Source organism: Cimex lectularius, unplaced genomic scaffold (assembly GCF_000648675.2).
Source record: "Cimex lectularius strain Harlan isolate CLEC.00 unplaced genomic scaffold, Clec_2.1 scaffold193, whole genome shotgun sequence".
Taxonomy (NCBI): Eukaryota; Metazoa; Arthropoda; class Insecta; order Hemiptera; family Cimicidae; genus Cimex; species Cimex lectularius.
Genome location: NW_019392759.1, coordinates 521,537 through 538,946, shown reverse-complemented (window position 1 = coordinate 538,946; position 17,410 = coordinate 521,537). Strand labels below are relative to the sequence as shown.

The 17,410-nt window shown below is 34.8% G+C and overlaps 1 protein-coding gene across 2 annotated transcripts; it reads left to right on the top strand.

Annotated features, from left to right (window-relative positions):
• Positions 1–233: 233 nt before the first annotated feature.
• Positions 234–17,073, top strand: LOC106672729. 2 transcript variants are annotated; one of them, XM_014404380.2, is made up of 6 exons: positions 234–380; positions 7,617–7,671; positions 7,734–7,909; positions 10,820–11,020; positions 11,071–11,234; positions 15,335–17,073. In XM_014404380.2, the coding sequence occupies exons 1-6, from the start codon at positions 249–251 to the stop codon at positions 15,372–15,374; spliced, it is 768 nt and encodes a 255-aa protein (XP_014259866.2). In that variant the 5' UTR covers positions 234–248; the 3' UTR covers positions 15,375–17,073. The 2 variants fall into 2 exon arrangements, with proteins under 2 accessions (XP_014259866.2, XP_014259865.2); XM_014404379.2 differs by having other exon boundaries at positions 7,605–7,671.
• The last annotated feature ends 337 nt before the right edge of the window (positions 17,074–17,410 follow it).

Genomic DNA, 17,410 nt, shown 5'->3' with positions numbered 1-17,410 from the left:
CTCATTTATCATAAATTCACACAATTGCAATTGAATAAAATGCAGTGATTCAGTACATTATTCATTATAGAAATTTAAATACGATAATGGTAATCTCATTTATCGAAGCTGTTTTAAGTTAAGCCAATATAAAGATACAATTGTAAGAATCTAAAGGAACAATACAAATTTTCTTAGATAAGTTTTCAGCATTAACGATATCTTCAGAATTCGCGATAACGGGCTTACGCAATCTTAAAAAAAGCAAAATGCAATTTGTTCCGCCGCTTTTATCACCTGTCAAAAACTATTTAAGTCAGCAACCCCCCATTAAGAAGTTAATTTGCATCTCAGAACCATTCGACTCGAAATCATCGAAAGAAGAAAGCGACATGTTGTTTGTGAGTTTATTTTCCATTTGATAAGTAGTTAGTGTGTGATTGAAGGAATCATAAGAGAAATTCTGCCAATAATATATGTATAAGTTAAGCATGAATGATGATTCTTCTATTTGTCGTGTTTTTCTGTTCATTGTCTAAGAATGTTTAAAATTGTTGGCACATATAAAAAATTATCAAACGACTAATTTTTAAAATATATTTTCAATGTAATCGCTAGGATCTTTTGAAATCCCACAGCTTGTAATAATTTGCCCTTAATACCTAAATTGACCACCCATCATGTTAAAGCGGAGGAAATAGGCTAATTGGAGGGTCTTATTTCGAGTGGGCACCTTTTAACCTTCCCATTAGTCCCACCCCAGCCCCTTAAGAATGTCCTTAATTTTTATATATAAGATTGAGCATTTGTGTATTCAGTTGCACATACATATATATATATTCAATTTTTATAAAAGCAACACTATTATCGGCGAAACGGCAAACATCCTTAAAGATGGGAAACTTCAATAATATTACAATTTAGCTTAATAACGCAAATATAGTATAATAAAATAAAACATGTGCATACTTGTTCCAAAAGTTTATTTTTTCATATATTTTTTTTTTCTTGGGTATCTTCTTCCTTGTGTAACCTATTCCAAAAAATAAACAAATCAACATTTTCAATTATTTCGATAGCAAACCAGCGTGATGAATTTTCTCCCATAATATCACGATTGTCAACTATCAATCTTGTTTAGACCTTACTCGCAAAAGAAGGGTAATGTTCACCGGATTAAATGTAGGTAATGCGAGGTTGACACGCTGACACTTACTTTTGGGCCAAAGTCCACGTATGTGTCCGACATGTAGAGAAATTTTGCTCGATGTGTCCCACCGAATTTAAGGGTGCAATTCCTTGGCTCCATATAGAGAACGCTTAGGAATGCCACCTGACATGAGAATTGTGCTTGTGCGCAGCAGAGTATCTGGGTCCTCTGACGATTCTTGGAGGAAACAGTGTTGTTTTTTCTATATACACTGCCCGTCAAAAAAAACCGACACCCGGTTTTGGAACGAAAAAATGGCCAACTTTCGAAATGTATGTTTTCTCAGCCTTTGACTTGAACTCGGTCCCATTTCTTAGAAGATTTTACGCTGAAGAAGATGCCTTGTAGATGTTTTCATAGCTTCAGTGATTCATCAGTAAATTGAAAAATTCGGTAACATGTTAATTTTTGCACTTTTTACGAAAACTTCAAATTGAGCTGTGGAGTCAGGAAATCGTTCTTGAACCGGCGGCCTACAGCAATCGATAGGAAATTTTAATAACCTTTCTATCGGTGACCTTCCCCGATTTCTCTAGCGTTTTCGAGTTATTCGCGATTTAAAAAAAATGAAAAAGCATATAAATTAAAGATTATAGCCTTCAAACTGTGTACGGAAGGGCAAATCGCACGTTTATACGCCAAAAAGCTTAATTCGCAACTTTCAACAAATCATTATTAGCACTTAAAACGTGGAATACCATGGAACTAATTACATTCTGTGCAAAAAGGGTATTAGTAAAAAGAGGGTATGTTCATGAAAAAACCCATCACCCTCTCCCGATCGGGCCATTTGTTCGTGCAAAAACAGGGTGCTCGGTTTTTTGATGGGCATTTGATATACAATAAAACAACTCTATTAATTTCATATCCTAGATGAAATAAACAAACAAACCGCATAATATATAATAACCTTCAAATGCCTGTATAAGGATAGAAATCCATATTAAAAAGAATTTTGTAAATTTTATTAACATATTTTTTTCTCAGTTCCTACGGTTAGGGCCACGTTTTTAAATCTTTCTACTTAGTATCACCAAATACGTTTTATTGAAATGGGTGATCCCAAGTACTTACCCTCCCGTCATAAAAACGGGAATAATTAATACACATATATGGTATTATTAACGGTATGACTGTGACGTCATGATCGTATTATCACTTTTAACTAGGGTCAGGTGCAGATATTCACTTTTTTATTTATTTACACCGCACGATAAAGAATAAAAACAAAGGGTATTGAAGCTATAATTTCAATAAATATTGGGTTAAAAATATCTTCCATACAAAATCATATCTGACCTGACTCATATATCTACGTTTTATTTAAAACAATTTGTTTATCAAAAACGAGAAATGTCAAAGATTAGCATTCATTTTGATAGAAGACTTTTTTCAACATTTATTTTTATTTTATAAAATTATTTTTATCTTATTGTGATTGAAATCAATAACGTAATATCACAACATTTTGGTAAAAGATTTTTTTCAATATTTATTTTTGTAATCTGAAATTATTTTTATCTTATCGTGATTTAAATCAGTCGTGTAATACCAATTGATTATACTTTTTATCTAACGGGATACGAAATCGACTAAGTCGAAGGTCGTGGGTTCGATCCCATTCGTGACACTAAGGTTTTCATTTCATCGAATCGTTCGTCACATCCAACAAGTAGTTTGATGTTTTCCTCCCGTGTGACAGAAATTCCTGATATCCTCTTTTGATTTTTAAAACTTCTTATATACCTAATCTCATTAAATACAATCCTGATAACTATTTTTAACTTCTTATAAACCTAATCTCATTAAATACAATCCTGATAACTATTTTTTTATCCTAGGTAACAAAAGAAAACATATCGACTGATATTACCTGATAGAACCTTAAAACCAATGCAAAACAACGGCTGAAATACACTTTTTTAAATATTTTTAATTTTTGCCTCTTCGAGCCCATAAAAGTATTGTGCGAAGGATTTTGGATTGTAGGGATTGGATTGTTCTTTCACTGGAACGCTTGGCTGTCCCGTACAATTCAAGTCCGTAGTTCCAAATTGGGGCAATTAGGGCAGAGTAAGGTCGGCTTAGATCTTTTGTCACTTAGTCTCTTCAGCACCCTTATAAATAAGGTCAATTCGTTTTAGTCGTGTGGGTGTGTGTACGTAATATGTATTCGTTTTTGTCTAAGTAAAGTCCAAGATATCGTATAGTATTCCCTGGAGGAATTGGGACGCCGTATATACACTGTCACATAAATAGACAGTGGGAGAGTTTTACAATTAAGAGTGAAAACTATGTATTTAGATTTTTGATCGTTTACCGTGATGTTCCACTGCCGAAGCCGAAGAGTATGAAATGGGATTGGAGGATGCGGAGAGAAGTTACACTATATTTGTTTGGAGAGAAGATTTTCATGTCATCACCGTATGTGAAGGCTAAGGTGTCGGAATGTAATGGGAGATCAGCTGTAAACAAGGCGCAATGTAATGGAGGAAGTGTGCTTCCTAGGGGAAGTTGGCTAAAATGGGAAAAATAGAAGAGGAAGAGGTGTTACTTGGAACACTTATGGAAGGTTACTTGGAAATATCGGATTGTTAGGAAGGATTAAGGTAGCATGTAAATGGAAGGCTGCCCTTCAGCTTCCGCAACAAGCACACGTGCCATACGCGATCAAAGGCCTGGGATATGCCAAGGAAAAACCGAGGCAGTTTAACATCGAAGGAGTTGGCTATGGTGTCGACAACACGATGGGTTTGCTCTCGACTATTAGTAGATAGCCGCAGAATCTGAATTCGTGATTGGCGATAATATTTAAAGGTTCGAAGTGTGACGACGAAGAAGAAGAAGCTTGAAAGAACTTTGCCGTGGATAGGAAGAAGGCTGATGATTTTAAGGTTTAGCTATCATACATACAGAGGAAAACTTCCAAAGGAGAGGAAAGCGATTAAATGTGATGTGGAAATTCGATTTACAAAAAATTAATGTTTTTATATCGTTTAACACAAAATCTAAATATTTCTGTATTATATGTTTTAAAGCATTTTACAAGTAGATTAAATTAATCTTGTTGTTAAGACTTTTATGTACATTTAGTTTTTCGAGTATGAACACTATTTATTCCAAGATAAAATGTAATTTGTAGTTGTCCTAATGAAATGTTGTCAACGTGGATATTAATCGTTGGTGAAATCGAGAAAGCGAGGCTTGGCATGACCAACAGGTGACTACGGGCTTTTCTTAAGACTTGACTTGTATTATTGATATTAATGACGTTTGTGCGATGGTTAAATTGACTGAGTGTAAGTGTTTTATGTGCTATCAGGAGAATAACAACCATTTGTCTCTATTTACTTATTTTTAAATTTGGTTATACGTTGATTAAGTCCCCGTAGCCTTCGTACTTGTCTAATTGTAGGTCTTTTGTTAGATATTTGTATTTTTAGTCATATGTTAGGATTCCACACTAGTTAGCAGAGATGTTGTACACATCCGTGTGTGCATTATATTGTATATTTATACGGTTTTTGACTTATTATTTTTTATAGTCTTTAAAAAAAGAAGATATGAAATGTAACTACATTAGCTTTGCAGTTGGCAAGTTTTATTATTAATATATTTTTCAAAAGTGTGTTGTTTCTGTTTGCTAAATAATTTACTAAATTTCACACGATTTCTATATAAATAGAGACGAATTTAAAATTAAAAAAGAAGAAAAGAAGTTTTAATGACTTGTACAAAACAATTAATTAAGGTTTTTTTTAGTTGAGATGAAAAAAAGTTAAGGGGACTAGAGGGATTCGAACCCACGACCTTCGGCTAGATACGACAAAACTCATAAGGCAAAACTCATAAGGTGGGGTTGAGATGGGGAGTTGATGTCCGAGTGGATCGAGGTCACGATAGCTCAGGTGGTAGAGCAGCGGCGTATCTAGCCGAAGGTCGTGGGTTCGAATCCCTCTAGTGCCATTAACTTTTTTTCATCTCAACTAAAAAAAAACCTTAATTAATTGTCTTGTATTAATTGGTCAAGCGGACCACGAAAATAGTGAATTAATGACTTGTACAAAGTTGCGCAATGTATTTGGGCCTGGTGAAACCGTTTTTCGTGTTAGTTTCAATTATTCAATTAATTCAATTTTTTCGATAGTCACTTCCCTCTCGCGAGCTTTATTTGCTGGGTGCCCGACAATCCGGGGCAGTTAGTATTTCCCAATTTGACTCTGTAATCGACAATCGATTACAGCGATGAATTATTCAATACGTTTCTCGTTATAGGAAGAATGGAAATTTTTTTATACATGTATTAATTTGAAATGAAATAATAACACCCTTTGTGCGGCGGTCGAATGGCAAATTAAAAAATCTTTCCTTTCCTCCTTACTAAAGTTTAAAATAGTTTTTATTCAGGGCCAACAAGGGTTGGAACAGATCATCAAACGTACTTTCTCGTCTTTAAAAAAATACTGAAAGCATCTTAATCTTTTCACTTAATCTTTGCATCAGCAGTATAATAAAAAATATATGTAAATCATTTGAAGAAATATTAGAAAATATGATTAAAAGGAAATGGTAGCGTCAGTAGGAGCTGATCGGCAGCTAAGCTCGGAATTGTAGAAGAAGTATCATCATCACCCTGTTAAGAATAGGCCATGTGAGGTGACACACAGACACTTACTTTTGGTCCAAAGCCGTAATACGTGTTCAGCATGTGGATGGGGGTCTCTCAAAGTGTCCCAAGTTAATCGAAAGTACTCATTCTTCGTCTTGTTATAGAGAGCGTTTAGGATTGCTAGCTTGTCCTTGGCAATGAGTGTCTTGGCCTCCTATTCCGATTTTTTGAAGAACCATGGTTATTTTATTGTACATATTACGTAAAGGTCCCTTGTTTTGTATTTCCTTTTGCGTATATTGCGAATGAATGAATTTAATAGCTACTATACAGGGATTTTTGTTAGCCTCATTGGTTCAAGACAAAATTCAGCCGGGCCATCTAAAAAAGGACACCTTTAGAGTGTGAGAGGGCCGATGGAATATTCTATACTCCATTGACTCTCAGTGTATAATGGAGGGTAGAACACTGACCAAAACGAATGAGACTATACCTAGCCTTAAAAACATGCATTAGGGGATAAAAATACCTATCTGTTTACAGCCCCTGAAGTAAAAACTTCGGCGAAAGAGTGGATAAGACCTAGGCCTGACGGTTTACTGCGAGAAGTCAGAAGTTCCCTTACTATTATAATACAAATATATTAGTCTGCAGAGTTGAGCCTATATACCCCAAATCATTAATTTTAATATACAAACTTGTTTGCGTGACAATGAAAACCGAAATAAATTCCCAGAAATACTTGTAAACTGAGATAGTTACATAAAATTCAGTAAATTATATTAAAAATTCATTAAATTATATGATAAGCTAATTTATGAGCTCGAAAGACAGAGAGAGAAAGAGAGAAAAGAGGAGACAGAGAGGGAGAGAGAGAGAGAGAGAGAGAGAAAGAAAGAGAAAGAGAGAAAGAGAGAGGGTGAGTGAGTAAGTTAGTTGATATACCGACAGACACGTATAGGTTGTCTCGTGAACGGTCGTCTTTTCTCAATTTTATTCGAGATTCCCCCGTAAAACCCACGTCCTTCATAAAATATTAATCCTACAGTACATCTGATTGCACCAACGGAACAAGCATTGAAAAACCTATGATGTGCATTTGATTGTTTATTGTAAACTTAAACGAGGAAAATACAAAATTACGTAGAAGAAAAACTTTTACGAATTTGCAAAGTTCACGTATAAATGGATGTTGCTGAGAGACCAGTTGTGTTTACAATTTGTTGAAGTCGTGAGGAGCACAGAGGCTTATACGGAGATGGAGAGGCTAATATAATTATTATAATATAAATGAGAGAGAAAGTGAGTGATATTGATAGACATAGAGAGGGAGATTAAGGCGGTATTAAATTTGTTACATCCATCAAGGACATATCCTTAATTGATCCTTTTGACAATATACATTGCCGACTTTCCTACTTCCCCCATGACATTAGAGTCGAGACTACTCGACCAGCAATCTCCCCTATACCAAATAACAAAACTCCCATTCGTCAATGGACCCACACAAATTAAACATGTTTTTCGCCTTTTGCGTGTACTTCGGAATAGAGACTCAATCAAACATTCTAATTCATCCTAGATACTGTTCAAACCAAAACCCCAAGTAAAAATTAAAATGCCACTGTTTAAGTCTCTAATAAAACCATCCACAGTGATCTCCGTGTTCAAATCGTTAAGGAACTTCTCTGCCAAAAGTTTTGTCATAACTGACAAGGAACTAGAGTTGAAGGTGTAAATATAGGAATAAATCTATTTTTTAATGTAACATGTTTTATGTTTGGATTGTATTATTGTTTTAATAAGTGTCTGCTTCAGAAACACTTGACAACGTTCTTCACCCTTCTCGCGCAGGGGTATCAACAGGCCGTGGGTGCGTTTGCCGAATTATTATTTTACAATTGTAGACGAGAACTAATTAAAGAAATATTTCAGTTCACAAATTTAACGGTTTAACTGAAAAACCGAGTACGAGCGACCGCCGGCCTGTTTTCCATACAGATATAAATAACGCACCCGGCCGTAATCTATCATGTCACTGCCTTTCGAAAATGACTCTGGAGAATGGTTCCAAAATAGTCGTAAATGCATTTCAGCCGTGCAGAAATAAGGTAAGCAAAAATGTACAATTACAGTTTTTGATAACAGTACATAACAGTATCTTAGTAGGTGTCAGATAAATAATGTTGAATAACAATTCGTTTTCATTTAAGCATGCGTTGATAATCCAAAGACAATTAGATATAAAATTTACTTATACATTTTTAACCCTGGATATCATAATATTCTTGATTAACCTCTTGTTTTAATTGTTTCTCATCTTCCAAAAAATTTTAACCCTTTATAGGACGGTCTCAGCACATTTCCCTGCAAAAAAATATCTTTATGGGAGGACAGGATATCATTTGTAAAATGTGAATTAATATGTCAGGTTGTGTAGGGAAGTCAGCCTTATAAGATGAATACAGGATGAGACCAAGGATACTACCCAGTGAGACTCCAGCCTTAGCATGATAGTAGTCGGAGAATGATGTTCCCTGGCTGACCTGAAAGAGCGGCCAGTCAGGTATTTTTGCGGTCCGAATTCGGCCAGAACAAAATGTGCCCCCCCCCATAAAGGAGAAAGGTAGGGAGTGGGAAGAAATAGTTGAGCGCCATGGTATTTTTGGGTAACGGTAAATACAAAAATTAGGAAAAGAAGAATAGAGGGAAAGAAAGGGGAAGAGCAGAAAGTGAAAAAAATGAAAAATTGAAAGAGGAAAAAAATAATAAGGAACGGAGGATGGACATGTGTCGCCAACTTTCGAGTTCCAAGGCGAAGAACGTATCCACGCGCCCACAAGGGCGTCGTTCCGACCAATGGAGTATGTCTGGTTACTGAAGATGAACAGTCCGGCTCAGCTTGTATCTTGCTTTTCCCTTCGGCCTCTCGTCCCTCGCAGCATGCTTACCAGTAATACAGATTTGTTAATTATCAATATGGAATTGTTCAATGGTGAGGAAATGAAGTATTTACAGACAACTCCGAAATTGGACACCCCCCCCCCAAACTGACAGGTTTACACACTTCGCCGGAATGGACTATGAGACATACATCCTTGGAAATTTTCCGAATATTAGTAGACACCAATGAAAAAATTCAAATTCAAAAACGAGAATTGTAATGGTATATAAGTGCCTGTCATGTTTAATTAACTGCTCAAAAATGAATAAGGATCTTAACTATTTTGTAGCATTTTTATTTTATTTTTATTATAAATTACATTAAAATTTATTAGTAATTATTATGTTTTTTACTGAAGGAAAATTTAATTAAGGGATTTTTAAAAATAACAAAATAAAAGTTTTTAATTATATAATTTTGTTTATTGGACACAATAATTTTTTAAAACAATTAATACCGTGTATAATGTCCTCTGTTAGCTAAAACCTCCGTGCACCTGGTAGGCATACTCTTAAGGAATACTGTTGTCCCTAATTTCATAAGGAATTTCACTCCATAGATGTTGCAACGCTGCACTCAGTTATTGCAAGTCAACTGGCTGCGGATGGTGATCGAAAAGCCTTCTCTGCAACGCATCCCATATGTGATCAATGGGATTGACGTCTGGAAACAATGGGGGAAAGGGGAACAAAGGAAATAGGTTTTCTAAACATTGATGAACAACTCTGCCTCTATGAGGTCTGGCATTGTCATCCGAACATCGAAATTCCTTGCCAGTGAGATCCCTGGTTTGAGGGATGTATTCCTCGATAATTTCTTGGACATAACGGACTGCGGTGAGGTTGCCTCCAACAATTCGGAGTCCAGTTCGTCCTCCAGTGTAAATTCCAGCCCAGACCATTCCACGGCCTTCTCCAACTTCACTGAAGGGAGGACGAACTCTGGCATTGTACGCATCCCCTGTTCTAGATAGGCACTTCGGCGCCTGCTATCACTATACAGACAGAAAGGCGATTCATCAGTAAACGTAACAGTATTCCGTTTGTGTTCTCTTCTAGGCGCTCGCTCCACCATATTCTCATGTGTTGCTGGTGGCGGGCAGTTCCTGCAGGTGTCTCAAAGGGGCATCCGATTACGAATCGTTTGTGTTGATAAAGGCCTTGACAAAACATCTTGTACTTCATTTACGATCTGGCGGGCAATGGAAATGATTCGTCTTGCTGCAATGACAATATTTCTGTCCTCCCGTAGCGTCGTGATGCGCTGCGATCCACTACCAGGCCTCCTATTGGCACTTTATCCAATTAACAGGAATATATCGTTCCATTTAACTAAAATTAATAGAATAAGAATAAGTTACAAATATCCCTATTCATTATTGGGCAGTTTAGGCTGTCTTTTTAAAAGTAGTTAGGGCGTGAATCCTGGCAGTGTCTATGAGTTATGAATTTATATTAATACGATAAAAGATTGGAATGTGGTTCTGATCCCTCGTGTATGACAAGAATGCTTTTCTGTAACTCTGCAAACATTATACCAACTTGGAAAAGAAAAATTGAATTTTTTTCTTTATTACGAACTAATTTGAATATAATATAAAATTTTAATAAATTATTCCATGAGATTGGAATGACTGAACACTTCCACTGCGATTCACCACCATGCATTTTAAGTGTATTCGTTTCTTTTTTTCTTTTCTCCTTGTATAAAAGAAGGTTGTTGCGATATTTCAATGCAAACTGAGCGTTCTTTTATGATCTTGCGTAGTGTGATTTCATGTTCTATTTCAAACGTCAACGTGTGATGTTTCAGACTGTTTTTTTTTAATGTACAGCCCCGCGGCGGCTGGACTTTTTACACCCACATCCACTTTACAACCTCTCACGTTAACTCAAGAAAAGAGAAACGATAATAACACAGCATAAAATCGTAATGGAGAGAGCACAAATAAGATAATAGGCTGCATGTTATTTTTTATATTTATTCGTGTGTTAATTGTGTACTTCCAATGTGTTTGTGTACGTTAAATACAATTATATATATATATATATATATATATATATATTATTTTTTTTAGAATCACGAACTTTTCTATAGTGGGAAAGCAAGGGCCAGAGTGCAATCGTACCGTCTTAAAAGATCTCTGACTAACATTTTACTAGTCAGGGCTAAGGAGAAATCATTGTTTAATTCGAAGAACAATGTGAATGTTTCGACTTCGGACTTGCAGAAAATGAAAAACGCCAGCCATGCCAGAAGAAGTAACGTTAACACTTTTGTAAGTGTCTTATCGCTTCGTTCGCGGAAATCCAATATAAAAGGTCGTAGCAATATTTTCAGATAAAACCGCTCAGGTTCAACACTGAATTGAGGAGTTGGACTGGGATCAGCGGTGGAAACCGGATTGACAACATATCGGACCTTTTGGGGAAGGACAGCATAACGCAAAAAATAAATCTATCACTGCACAGCCCGTCGATGTATCGACGCCGGTAAATAAAAAAATATTATTAAATACAATAATAAAAATTTGTTTATAATATCCACAAGTACACGAATAATCAAAAAAATCAGGCCTTTAGCATCCTATTTGGCTTTTAGCTATAACTCATGAACAGTCCCTCCCCCCCCCCAAGAATTAGCAGATAAATATATCTTATTTTTTTAATCATTTTAACCTACTTTGGTGACAAAAACATTTTAAAACCAACATTCTAGATATCAATATCATGCATGTGGGATACGTACGTAGTATCGCCAATGATAACGAAACTTTGTTAGCCATTCTAAGTCGGAAAATATTCCTCACTTTCTTGCCAGTGGGCCCTAAGAACCGAGTTAAAAATATTTTAAGTAGTGAACACAATTTTTTCAAAATATGATTTCCTCCCTTTGTTGTGCATGTATTTCTAGGTAGGGACGTGCGATACCACAAAATATTCGATACCAGTACTCGATATAATAATAATACTACTCAAGTATCGACAGAATAATTTCTTCGTTCGATGCTAATTAGTACCTTATCATATGAGTACTTTGTCGTTTATTCATAAAAAGAAACTCACTATCGACTTGTGGGTAAAATACGCTCATGCGTTAAAATAAACAAAAATTTGCAATTTTATTCATATTTTTAAGTATTTTTTCATATAGTAGGAGTAGTGAAAGTGGGTTGCCACAGTCAACACGACACACTAGAATGGCACAATTACGCAGAAAACAAACACTTTGAGCCCTGAAGATGATCTCATTAAGATCGAAACGTTCGCACGATAAAGAAAATGTTTTTCTAAAACCTACCTCACACCAGACCGCATCTCACGATCTCCGAATAATCATAATATACAGGATTGCTCTAAAGAGATTAGATAAACGAAAGGTAAAAAAAGATCCTTTCAGTAGAGCACGTCTTAAAAAATTGTATTTGAAAACACCATTCAGATTCCTTTTAAGCACCTTGTAAAGCCCTTGAATGCGAATTTTTATGTAAAACGAAAAAAACAAACAAATTTCGGCTGGTTAGTAGCCCGGGGCAACAATCTTTTCCAGTGTCCTGCTGTTCTAATTAAAATTTATGATTCTTCGACTCTTCTGTATTTTGTCCAAATTCTACGCTATGACAATCGTTGAAAAGATGGATTGACATCCTCAGCCTCCAAGAATCGGAACGAAGAGCCCAAATAATCGCTGTGAATAGAAACGTTGAATAACGGTATTAAAACAATAACAAATGAAAACCATACGAACTTTTCTGTTTTTTACTATTTCTGCTATGGTTTAATATTTTTCTTTCGTCTGTGGATTGCACTTTTTTCGGTGTTCTAGTTGGTTTAGTTATTCGGATAGCATTTTAGTGGCGACTCTTTAGCTGATATGCGTAGGTCTTTTTCCTAAATTCTTATTGAATTGCAAAGTAGTAATACTCTTATAAATATGTATTGTGATTGATTAATGTAATAGATTACGTATTAATGCTGTTTTTGGTGAAGAAGTAAAACGAAAATTCTACAGTTGATTTGAAAACTTTCAGTCTGGGGATTTTGATCTCAGCAACAAAGAAGTTGGACAAGGAAAAGTTAGGGAATTTGGCTGTCTTCCCTTCCCAAGTTACTCGGGAATTAGTTGTCGATGCTGAAACAAATACGATGCCAGTTTCCAGACGTCTTAAGAAGCTTGGAAATGTGGTGTCGCTTGAATTACCAAAGGCCCAGTTATTCACTCGATTTTAATGCTCTTCTCTCCTGTTGAACGACGAAAATTCGTCTTTTTTACCATTGATAAAAAATATAGAACAGTGAATGAATGAATTTGATTCATGGTTATTGTTTGGTGGGTTTTCGGTCGTTAATTCCCTATTCTTTCGTTGCTGGCGGGAAAAAAAACTAATAGTTAACATCTAACAATTACATACTTTCGATGTAAATAATGTATTTTTTTTTTTAACCTGCTCTGGTAAACCGAATGGACTGTGCAGAGAAGTTATATATATATATANTATATATATAAATAATTATACATACATATATATAATAATTGCGCTATTATAAGACCATGCGCAAATTAAAAATGAAGTTATATAACATTAAATACAAAAACAAATGATTATTCTAATATTAATTCGAGATTTTTTTAATATGAAATTATTGGTCTCTTAAAAACCACGTTAAAATTAATTACAATTATAATTAAAAGTCATGTACAATTAAATATAAAAACAAATGATTCTTCCATTATCGATACTTTTTCAAATATAAAATAACTGGTTTATTACAACCATCTGAAAATTAATTACAATTGAAAGTTATATAACGTTATATATAAAAACAAAAAATATTAACTCCGATTGAAATTAAATGATATAAACAAAATGTTATAATAAATAATACTTTTTACATAATGGTACACCTGTTAATATACCCGATGGATCCAAAAATATTTCTCTAACGAATGGAATCTCTTCTTTAACTGTTGAAAAAAAATTAAAACCCTTGTTTCATTCCTGCGGTAAGCGTGGTAACAAAACCAGAAATTATTTAATTATACAGTTTATTTAAAACTGAAAGGACAACTTCACTGGTAAAAAACAAATAAATGCTTTCTCTGCACACAATGGTAATTTTGTTGCAATAATAATTCAATAATAATGTTGTAATTAATATCTAATCATGGTGATTTGAGGTATTTTTCATAGTTTGACCGTGGAATTGTGAACTGTTAACATAACTGAAATGAGATTTAATATACGTTTTGAAATAGCTGTGATAACCAACAAAGACGGAGTAAGTTTATGCAAAGTCAACGGACAAAGAAACGTTATGAATGAAGTAACTCCTCCCTTTATACAAAAAGGACCGGAAAAGACGTAAAATTCCCTTCGAATGCCCCTCTCGGTTGGCATAGCCACCTAACCCATTGCTAGTTGGGCCAAGGGTCGAGGGAGGACATATCTCAAAAACAAATACAGTGGAAAAGGAAAATGATTGAACGAATACGAATAAAAATTTAAATTTAATATCAAAATAATTAATAATTTTAAATAAAACTTTAAGTTTAACGAGATTTGTATGACAATAGAAATGTCCGATGTATGCCAACGAAGAGGCGCATGCACCACCCGGATGCAAATAAAATTCACCTTTTGCAAATCAACTGCACCTTTTTGCGAATGAAATTATCATTTTTACAATTAAATTCATTCTTTTGCTAATCAAATTCACTCCGCTCGATCCAACGAATAGGCAGAGAAGCTCTCACCTATCAAAGAGTACTGTCGATAGTCGGCCCGCAGAGGTCTGACTAGTGGAAGAGGGGTCATCCTCACCCGATTAAGGATAGGCCATGCGAGGTTGACTCACGGAAATTTACTTTTGCGTCAAAACCCGCGTACGTGTCTTGTAGGTAGAAAAAGGTTGTTCGAAGTGTACCACCTAGTTGAAAGGTGCAATTTGTTCACTCCATTCGCCGAGCGCGCAGGAATGCACCCGATTTAAGAATTTTGCTTGAGCACGGTTATATGGGTCAGATTCATGGAAGAAACGGAGTTGTTCTATTTTATGGAGAAATAATAGTTGTGTACACCTAGCTTGTCTCGAGAGTGAATGTACTAATTAGCGTGAGTGTGTGATATGAAAAGGTCAGTGGCGGAATATCGAGTACCCCATCGACCATAAATTAGACCAGTTGTATAATATGTATAAGAAGGATGGAGGAATATCGAGTACTCCACCAACAATTGACCTAACAGTTAACAGCACCCCCCGCGCGGAACACAACCCCGGTGCCTGGATTGCCAATACCCGGGGTGGGTGATTTTCGAAACTTGCTGGCAATTTACTGCATATAGCAAAAATCGGGAATTGACGAGGACTACGAGAAGCGAATAGGCTCAACTCGGCACATGTTTGTATGTATGTAGATGTGCGGATTTGCGCCTATGTAAATCCAAAATTAAATTTACCCTTCCGAAAATCAAATTTACCCTTTTTCAAATCAAATTACCCTCCCGTAAATTAAGTAGCACATTATCACAACTAAACAATAAAATCATATACATATGGTACTTGTATTTGATTGTTTTAACTACATATTTCAGTTTGGAGAAAGAAAAAATCATCAAATTCAGCGCATTCTAGAAGCAATGAGGCAGTGAAGAATAGGACCACTTAAAGTGTCTGCAAAACAAGCGTCAATAAATATGATATAACTAATCCATGTTTACCTTTATAAAGACGTTAACGTTAGAATTTAAAACACTAACATTATAGTAAATTTTTCTGCAGTAATTATTGGCAAAAATAATATTTTAAAGACGTAGTAAAATAAATATAGTAATACAATAATTAATAGAATTTGAGGGCGCCGGTGGACGCAATGATTAAAGCGGGGAACACAATTATCCGATGCAACGCTATGCGACGTGACCGACGCTACCCGACCACTCGTCTCGTTTTGGTAGTGTGTGCACATCTATTCGACGTCAAACGCAGTCACACAGCGTGTATCGCAATCGCAACGCCTCTTTTGTTCTTAATGCACTATTTTGAACAAAATTTTTATGAGCAAATCCATGAAATAAATTGATTCTATCAATAAATTGTATTCCGGTGTTTTGATCAATTTTCTGCCAAATCATTAAAATTAATTTTTTTAGATAAAAACTAATGAATTTTTGATCTCGCTTAATTTGTTTTATATTAAAATAAGTATGTTGAATTTATATAACGACAATAATACATATAGTTTGACATAAAAATATGAGTGTCCGGTTCTTTTGTCTTCGACTGTACTCGATGCTACTCGACGAAAAATCTGGACGGTGGGGATCGAGTAGCGTAGAGTGGCGTCGGGCAGATGTGCACGGGTAATACGATCTTATGAAAAATTGGGATTTGGATATGCAATTGATCGGGTAGCATCGGGTAAGTGTGTACCCAGTTTAAGTCGTTGATACGGCGCCACATCATTGTAAGGTAATATTCCGGGTTCGAATCCAGCGGCCCTGAATTCAAACTCGACATACTTACCAATGTTTTTTTTGTTTTTTCAAAAACACCGGCACCCCAAGGGTTGATAGGACCTCTGCTGTTGCGAACGCTTGTAAAAAAATCGAATTTAATAAGTATACAATGAAACATTATTGCTTATTATTAAATTGAACAAACCATGTAATAATAAAAACAAAATTATCCATTAGCGTCTTTAAAAACTAACCCTAAATGTATAAGATAATTATTTGTAGCATTGCTAAGTACTATTAAATTAATAAAATAAATATTTCAAAAATATGTTTGGTATATCTCGCATGTTCTATATCAAATTATTGAATGAGGAAAAATTATGTTGTTTTTTTTAGAATTGAAACTTTGTATTAGACGCGATACACATTGCTACAAGTTCAAATCTCTAGCAATTTGCATCAACATGAATGTTTTTTAATGCAGGATTGTCACCCCTTCAATGTATCTAAGATGTACCATTACACTTTTGTAAACTTATAAATCTCAATACCACCTTAAATAGAAGTCAAAACTATCTATACCAAATATAAAAATTTGTCGTTTTAGCAAATCGCTGATTTTTTATTTCACTAGTAAACGCGTGTTTGTATTTTTGTTTTGTTCGCTCTTTCTTCTAGAACGTACTAATTTTCACATTCAATAATTTGACATGGAAAAAAGTATTAACAATAAAAGTCATTGCATTTAAAAAAAATTAATTCTTTAAGGCATACTAAAGAAACCCATTGTAACTAATAATCAGTTTTAATTTAAAAAATATTCAGTAAAATATTACATTCAATTTTATAACTAAACAATAATTTATCGATTAGTTTTAAATAAATAACATTAAGTAAATAAAAAATAATGATTGTAGAACTGCTTCAAAAATATTATGAATTAAATAAAATATATATTTTATGAGTGTATTTTGTATTCCGAGTACGAAGGAGACTTTGGAGAGAGAAAAAAAGCAGGAAAGACATTGCGTTAAAGGAAATCCTCTTTGCTTCCGGACAATCAACAGAAAACAAAAATATTTGGTTGACGTTCAAATCGTCGCAAACCATTGTAATTTCCGTTAAACAGTTCGTGGATTATTGATATAAAATATTTAGACAACATTATACATTGTTGTAATCATAAATTAACTCAGAAAGGAGAGTGTACAG